At 44.0% G+C, this 11,500-nt stretch overlaps 1 protein-coding gene across 3 annotated transcripts; it reads right to left on the reverse strand.

Annotated features, from left to right (window-relative positions):
* Nucleotides 1–1,920: 1,920 nt before the first annotated feature.
* On the reverse strand, nucleotides 1,921–11,493 carry ZBTB5 (zinc finger and BTB domain containing 5). Of its 3 annotated transcripts, XR_011091014.1 has the most exons (3): nucleotides 6,828–10,980; nucleotides 3,367–6,217; nucleotides 1,921–2,751 (listed from the first exon to the last, which is right to left on the reverse strand). XR_011091014.1 is itself a non-coding variant. In XM_068665892.1 (2 exons), the coding sequence occupies exon 2, from the start codon at nucleotides 6,211–6,213 to the stop codon at nucleotides 4,189–4,191; it is 2,025 nt and encodes a 674-aa protein (XP_068521993.1). In that variant the 5' UTR covers nucleotides 6,214–6,217; nucleotides 11,270–11,493; the 3' UTR covers nucleotides 1,921–4,188. The 3 variants fall into 3 exon arrangements, 2 of the variants coding, with proteins under 2 accessions (XP_068521993.1, XP_068521992.1); XM_068665892.1 differs by lacking the exon at nucleotides 6,828–10,980 and adding an exon at nucleotides 11,270–11,493 and having other exon boundaries at nucleotides 1,921–6,217; XM_068665891.1 differs by having other exon boundaries at nucleotides 1,921–6,217.
* Between the last annotated feature and the right edge of the window lie 7 nt (nucleotides 11,494–11,500).

Consider the following 11,500-nt stretch of genomic DNA (forward strand, 5'->3'; position numbering starts at 1 on the left):
ATGAGCAGGAGATACTGGCGGACAAATTCAGTGTGATCGAGGAACTCTGTGGAAGTCTTCTAGGTAAGACCCAGCCAATTGAGTGTGTGTCCTGCAGTGGCCACTGACAGAGACTGGCAAACCATAGGAAGCTCCAGACTGAACGTATTTGCATGTATTACGAAGAAAAATTAAGAGAACCATATAGTATTTAAAGACTGCTTTTATGGTTTATTTAAATGCTTACACAACTGCCTATTCGAGACATGAATTGTGCTATTATACATAGTTTAGTCTCCTCAGCATTAATACATTTTTTGAAGCAAGCTACCAAACCAGCCTTCATCCCCTTATATTCAGATACCTTAGCTGTCTTCTGCTGTAAAATCGGGAAGGTTAAAGATGGGCATTCAAATGTTTTTATAAAAATTAATCCTGACATTACCCAGACACTTACTCATGGTCCCTTGCCAAGAGGGGATTCCAAGAGGGAGCTCATCCAGCGGAAAAACGTGAATAATCTCTGTACAAAAGCAGGAATGCTTCCAGAATCCAAAGGCTTTCCAGACATCCTTTGGCCAGCCTCCATTTGGGGAGGGAGATCCAGGCAATGGACCGTTTCCCAGCAATGCTGTGGCAGAAGCAAGAATCCCTGCAAGTGGTTCAGCCAGCAGTAGGGCATTGAAAACGATTTGCAGGGGACATCCTAGTTTACCTCTGGAGCACACAGGTAGCCAGAAGGCAACGCACCATGTAGCTACAGTGGCTCCATGCTCGAGTGCAGTCACACTCTGCCAGCTCAGAATAGTTCAAAGTGTTGATCATAGATTCATAAAATTATTCAGGTTGGAAAAGACTGGTAAAATCATCATGTACAACTGTTTACCTAGCACCACATCTACGTATCTTCTGACTACCGTCAGGGATGGTGACCCAACCACTTACTTGGGCAGCCTGTGGATCACATCTGACCCCAAAATAGGACAAAATCCTTCAAGGCTTTATTGGCTCAAATACTGCCCTGCTTCTTGTTGGTTATATACTGTATGGCGTCTCAAAAGTGGTAAAACCCCAGCATCATGGAGGCCTGCCACGAGCAGTGCTATGCACTTTGCCTCACCTGGCAGACATGCCTGTGTGCCCACATTTCAATTTTGCACTGCAAAGTGCGACACAGAGCTCAAACTGCAAACACATAAAAATTACCTGCTTAGTCAATTAATTCTATTGCTGGCAAATACACAATAAAAAGTAAATCAAGTCAAACACAGCAGCACAAAAAATTATTTTCAGATGTTTCAAAACTCTAATTCACTGACGTCTTCACATGAGATCTCACCATAGGGTCTGTAAAGTTTAGTTTTGAACACAAGTTGGGGTGATAAAGCTCTTTGGCAATTTTATCAGGTTTTGAGATGAGCTACTTCTCATTTTACAGTAAGGGACAGCTAAGTGGACCTGTCATTGTAAGATACTGTGTCATACTGGAAGACTAGGAAGGCAACAAGTCAGCCACAAGTTCCTGGATTTGCAGCATGCTCCTCCAAAAACACTAGATGTCAATGAAAATAGAAAATCAAAGTTTCTTCTTACAAGGATGCTGCAAGTTTAATTATTTTTCTTTAAGAAAGGAGAGGAGTCCTCCCACACAAGGTCTGCTATTTCACAACAACATGAAAATTTATTATAAAAGAACAGATTAAAAAAAGTACAGTTTAATGCGTTTACCTGATCACATTAGCTTTTAATTAATCTCCGTACTCACATAGCTGCTTTATTCCTACATGCTGTAGGATTTTCAGATGCGTTGTAGGAAACACACAGAAAATGTACATTAAAAAAAAAAAAAATCTAGTTTTTAACAGAGTGGTAGAAATGCAAGAAAGATGAAACAATCAGCCAGAATGCTACCGATAAGGCAAGACACCAACAAGAATATACTGAAGTACAAAATATTGTATTTTATTAATGTTTTAGTGAGATTATTTAGTATCCCTCAATGCCTTCAGTCCCCCAATATCAAAATGGTTGTTAAAAAAAAAAAAAAGTGGCATGTCCTAAAGCTTTTTAAAAATGTCATACTGTTTTAATTCTTCAAAAATCAAGAGCTACAAATATGACCATTAAATAAAGAACTTTTAACTTGTTAAAGGAATCAATCCAATCACTCATGTTTCCATGTTCCTGTTTACCTTGGATGCTCAAGTTGCAAGTGACACATTGACAGACATTTGGCAATTTTCTTTTCAGCACAGAGAGGTGTAACTAGACATTTCTTCATTAGCTGAGTACTGTTTCACATAAAGCCAGGTGCAGAAAGCTTTTTATGTTTCCTTTGGTCTGACAATGAATGTTTGGTTTGTAATCTTCAACCATGTTCACAGTTCATCTTGATAAATGACCTATGGGACTGTGTATTAGGATTTTGTTTTCTGTTTAGCAAAACACAAGACCAAGATGTTTAAGAGTAACTACTAGGAACACAAACTCCTTAAAACTGCTGAGTATCATCACACAGGGTATCTTGGTTATATAGAACAAAACAAAACAAAAAACAAACAAAAAAAAACCTTTGCAAATCATTTTTGCATTAACAGAAAGCAGTCGCTCTGTGACTTAAATGCCAGGAAACATCAATCATCTGTCTCTCCAGAGTAGTATGGATGTGCTGAAGCCCTGACCCAGCTTCGATATGGTAGAACAACATTTATCAGCAGAAGTGCTCCAAAATGTAGAAACCCAGTGTTCTGAAAGCTGGTAGTTCACATGCATCTTTAACAAAGAAAACAAAAGACGCTGCCAATACTCTTAGATAACAAATGGCATCAAAGAGGAAGAAATTAAACAAGATGTACGCTGTTCTCTCAAAGAACAAAGATCACTGAATTTCTGCTTTACAAAGTGTGCAGTGCTACTTTTTAATTAAATTTATGCTATTTTTTTTACTTTATGTAGAAAGGTACATTTATGACACTACTTTAAACAAAAGGATTGGATTTGTTTACTACACTTTACATACAAATGTAAATAAATATGGCAAACAAGGATCATTCCTGACTCCTCTGATGTAAGAAACAATCCATAATTGCAAGGGAAAGTAAGTGTACAGAGTAGAAAATTAAAGCCTGAAGAGTACCAGAAAAGAGCAACATGCTTATGCAGTAAAATGGATCAGACCGACTATCGGCATGTCTGGGAACAGCAAGAGACTACCTTAAACATTAAAAAAATGCCATCACAAATTATCTCTCTCTCATTCAAAATAACAAAACAGACAAAGACAAGCTCTTTTCAGACTTCCGTGTATATGGAATTTTAAGATAGGAAATACAAATTGCTTAAGATACTGCTAAGAATAGCACAAACAAGAAACAGTACTTCACTTACCACTTAATACAAGTTTCTTCTACAGAAAAAAAAAAAAAAAAATCAGTGAAACATCCAGATCTTGCTGTATTCCAAGTATATATACAACTGGTAGTCCAAAAGTTAATTGCCTTGGATTTAATTTAAGCACCTTCATTACACAGTGTTCTTTACTACAAAACAGGCAAACATACATTCAGAACCCTAAAACTATTTCATAATTAGCATATTTTAAAGCATTTTATGTCAGACAGGTGCATCCAAAGTTGTTTTTCTTCTAAAGATATGCAATCTGCAGTAAACAGCTCTTTGCGTTACTGTTCACACATAATGAGCAACTCGATTTTTGCAGGTTATTTAAATGCTTTCACTTTTACAAAATACTTCAGAGAAAAAAGAAAAAAAAAAAAAAGGGAAATTTGCACTTCAGTTTTTCAATCTTGAAACGCGTTAATTCATGAGATCACTCTCACTCAATCCTGACCCCTCTGCCACGCAAAGGAACGTAGCTTTAGGGGCTGTATCCCCGTAGGCCCCAGGCTTGCATGTACGTAACAGTAATGTTTCACACATCTACGGACTGTGTAGTGCAGACTTCTGCGGACCACAAAGTTTTTCACTAACACTTGTTTAAGCCTCACAACACCCCTGTGAGGTAGGTATGGTATTATCCCCAATTTAAAGAACCAAGACTTTTGCGTGCGGCACAACCACACACAAGTGTTCACGGATCTACGAGAGCAGCTTCTTCGCTTGAGCAAAATAGTGTTAATGTTCCTGCAGTGCTTCAGAGAGTTAAGAGTTTGTACTGGCACTCTCATTCAGGCGGGAGGGTGGAAACGGTTAAAGCAAAGTGCTAGGTAGGTTGCTGCTCTGCCACCTCAGGCAGGTCGTTTTGGAATGTTTGTACAGGTGGCTGGACTGGCTGAATCGTTTGCCACACTTCAGACAGGCGTAAGGCTTTTCTCCTGTGTGCACACGGATGTGTTTCTTACAGTCTGTTAAGGTCAAAAAAGTCTTGCAGCAGATCTTGCATGCGTATTTGCGTGCACCTTCTACAACCAAGACGTTGTGCTCGGATAAGGCTTTCTTACATTTTGAAAGAACATCTGCAGATGCCCTTGTCAGCTGCGGTGGACCAGGTTGTGAAGAATGCCCATTATCGAAAGAAGTGGTCCCATTTATGATCAGCTGGGAACCGGATGAGTTATCCTGCAGCTGGGAGCTCCTGACAGAGGTCACAACAGGCATTTTGGGGGCTATGCGGCGGTAGCCAGGAAAGCTGCTGGCTCCCCCTCTTGCAGAGCCTATCATTGCTCTTGAAAGGGAATGGAGGCCCAAGCCCAACCGTGGAAAGTCCATGCCAAACTGCTCTGCAGCCCGATACCCCGAAGTCTGCACACAGGGAAGACCCATCACATCCTGCATTGGTCTAACGAAATGAGAGTCTGCAGGCTCACTGAAAGGATTTTCAACGTGAGAGACCGTGGCAGATGAATGACCACTAGCAGGCCCTGATTCTGGACTCATCAGGTAAGAGGCTTCGCTGTCCATTCTGCAGTCACTTGTTGTATTTGGAATGTTGTCATCATTATTTTGACTAGCACCATAGCTGCCACCTCTGCTTTTATTCAGGAAATTTGAGATACTGAAAGATGACTTGTGTTCCAGGTTATTTGACACCTCCATGATATGGATATCTCCCACCCTATCAGTACTGGACTGAGGATCAGAAAAGCTACGATCACTGCTCTCAGGACTTAGCTCTATCTTCTCTGCACTGACAACTCCTCCTTCCACTTCAACAGACTCGCTGCCTTCTGCTTGGGACGTGACATCGCTCACTTCATCCTGAGGCTCTGGGGAGCTCAAGGGCTCAGATTTAACCACCACCCGCATGTGCTCCTTCTCGTTTAAAGTGACCTCTGGATTGTCACATGGGAAGTTGTTCTTCTCAGATGCAGCCTCCTGGTCGAAGCTGGTTTCCACTTGTGTTGCCTGGGATGCCATGGACATCTGTGGAATGTTTCCTCCACTGTTGTCAGACTGGCTGGGCACTTGAGTATCTTCCTGAGCACTGAAAGACTGATCAAACATAATAGTACCGTCCTCCTGGTTATCAGTGATGGCATCAGCCTTTGAGTTGTCCACAATCTTCAGTGAATCTGCTGAGAAGAAATCCTCCCGTGAATGCACGACTAACTGCCCGCTCTCCGGAGTCACGTCAGAAACAGACTCATCTATGGCAGGCCTCATTCGCTGCCTGGCCCGATCTTCTGAAGACTGCTTACGCTTGTGGAGACGGCGAATCGGAAAAGTAGTGCGCTGCTCTATGTTACTTCTCATCGTGGAGCTCATTGCGTTCGGTTGCTCCTCCGAGTTCTGACTGGAATTTAAGGCAGAGCTCACAATACTCAGCCCAAGCTGCTGAAGCATGAAAGACCTCTGCATACGTGCATTCTGCTCTTGAACTCTATCAGTCGGTGGAGACATTGGCAGTGTTCTGGTAGTAAGGTAGTGTTTGCATGCTTTAACAACGGAGTTCAAATGTAAGTGAGATGCAGCCAGCAAGACATCCATAACATTGCTCTCTCCAAGCATTAGTGTGGAAGTGTACATCATGTCTAGGAGAGCAGCAAAAGCTTCTGCTGTCACCACTTCACTATCCAGCTGAATCATATTCATGGTTTGATCTCCTTCTGCTACAGTAAAGAGAGCTCGGAAGTGCGTGCTACACGCTGCCAAAACAGAGCGATGGGCTTTGAAATGCCTGTTTCCCACCACAATGACACAGTCGCAAAGTTGGCCATGAAGCCTCTGGTAGTTGAGCTGCTGAAAGATTTGCTCAAAGTGTCCTGGAAAATCCATGATCCTATAAAACAAAGCAGAAGAAACTATAATATTAAAAATGGATGAGGTTCTACTTAGACCACAGCGAGACTGGGTTTAAAAAGGAAGGATGATGGCTAAAATACAGATGAACAATAACTTGATCTTAACTCACCAGTGCTGTACTTTTACTTTTACTGTATCAGAACTAGCAATCTTGCAAAGAGCACAAGGGGAAAAAAAAAACAAAAAACAAAACTGATTCTGTCACGGAGGTGGCCTAGTGCAACAGCTACCTAAGCATCAGACTTGTCACCGGCAGCCCCACTGCAAACTGAATAATGCAGGTCATTTTACCTCTGTTAATTTCTGTCCGAACTAAAACATACTCCATAGTAAAACATCAGATCCTAGTTACATTACAACAATAAAAACAGAAACAACAAAAACTAATTGTGAAGAATCCACTAAAAGTTTTGTTAAATTGTCTATGGTATTAGATAAACTCCTGAAGTCTGAACTTTAATGCCAGTCTCATTTAATCCAGCTCTTTTTGTATAAAATGATGCACTATGCAAGACAACTAGACAAACCCAGGGGTGTTTTTTCAGAAATTTCCAGCAAACAAACATAAATAAAATCTTAGTACTCACCGTAAGACTAATAAGGTGTCACCTCTACTTTTTCTCATAAGAAATCAACAAAGTGCAAAATCTGGGGAAAGGAAAGGTTGCTTGGCGGGAAGGGATGTATGTCCATCTACATACAATACTTGTGGTAACATTTGTTTTTCAAAATCAATACCAAAGTGTCATGTGGCACAACTGTAGGGCAGATACAATAAAAGATCACACAGAATTATTCTTTTGAAAAAGGGTCACATATGAGTCTACTAGTACAGAAATTTTGTCCTCAAATTTACATGTTTACTTCACCTATCACACAAGTCGTGAACAAACCATGTGCTGCATTTGCGTATGAGCAGTCATGTGAATACTGTGCATAAACAGTTTCTGATAGACACATTCTATTAGTAAAGAAAAGTAAAGTCTGCCTGGAAATAATGTTTGTATTTGAGGCATCTCCACAAGTGGTTCACTTAACACAATGACTTTGCTCAGAAGCTATGTGGAGGCTGGAGACAGTACCTGTGAAATGCACACACTCATTCAGAGGAAAACTGGTAGCGTTTGGTAACATGGATGTTAATTACTTTGCAATTTTGTTCACCTGGATATATATCAACCATTTACCTCCGAATCAGCGCATTGTGCAGCATTCTACATTATATAGTGTACTGCATACCATTAGCTTGGAAGGATCAGCAGAAAAGGCATCACCTCAGAAACATGAAGCCCATCTCCAGGCATCCTAGGCATGAAGCAGCAGCACACGATCACAAAGGCTGTCTGAGGATGGAGAAGCATGTGGGCCCTGAGCAGCTTGAAGCTCTGTGTTCTCCTCTTCTGCTAGGCAAAAATCAACACAAGGCAGGGCAGACAGGGGACTACTACTCTTGAGACGCATACTACTGTAAAGAAAATGTTGGCAAAGGTCAAGAAGATGTGCAAGATGCAAAAGGTCACAACCGATGGGCTTACATTTGTGTAACCAGGCAGCTACAGAATGAGAAAGACCTGCGGACTTCCTACAGCAGCTCCAATGCAACTTTGATGCAGAAACATCATCAGTCAGCCTGTCAGGAGGCTACTACAGATGTTAGCATGTGACAGCATGTATCATTTTCTGATTCAGATTTATGAAATCCCGTAGAGGCAATCCGGATAAAGAAAGGACCTGCTCAAGTGTGCAGATTTTGCTGCACACGGGCTGGCACTGGGCTCTATCAAATGAGGGGAATCAGTGATGGAGTAGGCCAAGAGATCCAAATCCAAGGCAGAAGAGATGGCAAACTAACAGAAAAGAACGAAGACTAAAACCGTTGGCTGACAAAATCTGACGACAAGCCCGCTGCCCAGCCTGGCAGCTGGGGAAGAGCAGCAAGAGGCAGCTCCCAAGGCAAGGTGCACAATGCACACTTTGCAGGCCATAGCTTAAGAAACGTTTCACCATACGGTGCACTGGGCTCAGACCCCTCTCCTGGTCAAAAGCATACAGATTCACAAAGAACTGGCGTTTATGTAAACACCAAAAAAAAAACCAAAACTTCTGCTGACAAGAATCAGAGGCAGTTGAGAAGCATTTGCCTCAGCCTTTAATTGGGTCCCGTGTACTTTGAAAGTAGTAACAAATTGTACTCTTTGCCTTCCAGAAATGCTGAGGGTCCAGTTTTTAGTGCATCAAGAATCCTCTAATTTGGCAACACACAACCTATCATGCATGAATGCATGAAATATGCACTGTAAGAAGAATCAATTAAGTAATGTTTCACAGTTCCCATCATCTCTACAGATGGAGATATAACAGAAGGGTATGAAATTAAACTTGTTTGTAAGGAACAGAAATACAGGTAATAGGTGATTTCATCTACCTTGCACTACAAATGCATGTTTAGGAGTAAAACTGGACATTTTCAGGTAAACAAAAAAAAAATAAATAAGGACAGGCAATCTTTGGAATTGCGCAGTTTTTATTTCTGCACACTTCCTCTAAGAGAAGTGTAACACAAAGGAAAGTGAATAAATCCTCCCCGGTGGTTACAGAACGACCTGGAGCAATAGGACCAGCAGACCCTGAATCTCAGCAACCTCAGGCTGCAGGACAAAAGGATCCCAAGGAGACTGAAGAGCCACAAATCCCAGCAGGAAGTATTTGTAATTTGGTAGAGGTCCAGGATGCTCTGTGACCAGTGCTGCTACACAGCTGCCTGCCTTTCCAGCTTTTGCATGTCTAGTTAAACAAACGCTTTCCTCTGTTTCACCAACCACAGCACATTTCCTCCTCTTTAAGGACAACTCCCCTCCATCCAGGCTTCTCTGGAAAGCTGAAAAGGCTCTGAGAAACAATTTCTCGTTTGTCTTTATTTGCTCGGCTCAGATGAACCAGGTGTTATCTCCGGCATGACACTGTCCTTGGCTTTACAGGACTAAAAAATACGATTTAGGGAGAGGAGGAAAAGCAGACAGGGAGGCCTGGGAGCTGCCACAAGCACCAAAGAAACTCTTTCTTCTCTACCTTTGGACTACCATCACCGCAGTATGTTCACCCATGAGGGACCTGTACGCGGGCCAGCTTTGCTCTCAACTCACTCCCCGCTCAAGAGCAGCAGCTTTAAGGCTATGAAGTTTCACAGACCAGGCTGATCTGCACTGTGAACAGTGCTGCAGTCTGCAGGCAAAGACACTGAGAACACCAGGCATCTACTGAAGGAGGACAAAGAAGGGATAGAAGGGATCTCTTTTTCCTACAGCCTGAACAGTGGTATTAATCACAAGTATTTAAAAAAATACAGCAGTGCTGAACCATAACTACCACCACCTACAAATGCAGCCAAGGCAAGAAAGCTTCACTGTGCCACATCTGCAGCTGAGAACAGAGTCGTTCTACCTGCACACCTGGTCCAGAGGCACACAAAGGGCAAGGCCCAGCCAGCATCAGCTGCAAAGGAGCATCAGGAGCAAAGCCATACCCAGACAGCTGAGCACTGCCCATTCTCTGCACACTGCCTCAGGTCATTTTACAGTGCTTCAGGCACTATAAAGCAGATCCAATACTGAGAGCTTGTGTGTTGCCCAAAACAAAGCAGCTCCAGGAGGCAGAGCCCTTCAGCAGATTACACAGTAAGGCATTGTAACCCATGCAGTGTAGACAGGTTAGAAAAACAAATGCAGGACAGGAATCCACATCAGTAGAGAGATGGAGCTGGACGCCAGGAAGGAAAATGTTCCTTTCTGCCCAGGCAGCAACATGTACCGGAGCACGAGGTAATAGGCAAGATCTTCTGGTTTTGATCAGTGGTGAAAAACTGGATTTCTAAATTCAGAAAGGGTTCTGGCTTAAAGGCACCAAGAAATGCCTGAAGCCTGTGTGTATCTGGGACAGGACAACCACCAGTTTTGCTTCACGTAATGCTAATTTGGCTCAGTATTTAACATTTACTGCACTGTAAAGACTTAAGTCCTCAAACCAAAATCAAAAAACAGAGCAGCTGATATCTTCTATGTGACTTGCTTGAAAACCAGGAGACTAGATTTGAGTTGTACACTAAACACAATCCACAGATGTATTAGGTGAGATAGCAGTTACTTCAGGTCACTAAATACATGCAAAGCATCCAAGTCAATATCAAGAAAATTCCGAATGGCCTCTATCTAGACACAACCCCTCAGTCTTTCCTTTCCTGGCTCAGTGACAGCTCAACTTTCAGGAATAGCTGGCCAAAACGACTCCCCTGAAATAGTCCTGTGCTGCACATCCTCACCTCTTCCTTTAGAGCAAGCCAAAGTCTCAAAGTCTCTACATGTCTCTATGACCGAGTCCTGCGCAGCACCAAATGCTGTGCAAATGCCTGCTAGAAGGAAGAACACAGGTGCTTACAGCTGTGTGCGGTGGGCACTGCCAGGGATGGGGCATCCAAAACTTTTCCAGGCAACCTGTTCCTGTGCCTCACCCTCCTCTCAGTAAAAAACTTCCTCCTAGTCCCTAATCTAAATCTCCCCACTTTTAGGTTACAGCCGTTCCCCCTGTCTGCCCAAGCAGAAGTTGCTACCTATGTTATAAGCCCCCTTTAGATACTGCAAGAAGGTCACCCCAGAGCCTTCTCGTCTCCAGGCTGCACACCCCCAACCCTGCAGCCTGTCTTTGTAGGAGAGCTGCTCCAAACCACCCCTGTGGCCTCCTCTGCGCCTGTTCTTACACTTCCCTGTCCTCCTTGTGCTGGGGGCCCAGAGCTGAGCGCAGGCTCCAGGTGGGGCCTCACAGAGCAGAGCATGGGGGGACAATCCCCTCCCTCACCCTGCTGCCCACTGCTGTTGGTGCAGCCCAGGGTGCGGGTGGCTTTCTGGGCTGCAGCTCACATTGCTGGCTCCTGGTGAGCTCCTCACCCACCAGCACCCCCAGGGCCTTCTCCTATGCCCCCCCCCCCCGCCATGGCCGCCCGCCGCGTGACGTCACCGCCCCCCCCCAGGCCGCTCACCTGCGGGCCCCTCCCCCGGCCGCGGGCCCCGGCGGAGAGAGAGAGGAGAGAGAGAGAAGAGAGGAGAGGAGAGGAGAGGAGAGGAGAGGAGGAGGAGGAGGCGGCAGGGCCGGTGCGGGCGGCGCAGCTGCGGTGCGTGCCGCTCCTCGGCCCCTCGGTCGGGCTCCGCCCCGCCTGCCCCTCCGCTGAGGCGGCCGCGCGGCCCCGGCCGGGCGGAAGTGACGCGCGGCC

This window comes from Anas acuta, chromosome Z, assembly GCF_963932015.1.
Source record: "Anas acuta chromosome Z, bAnaAcu1.1, whole genome shotgun sequence".
Taxonomy (NCBI): Eukaryota; Metazoa; Chordata; class Aves; order Anseriformes; family Anatidae; genus Anas; species Anas acuta.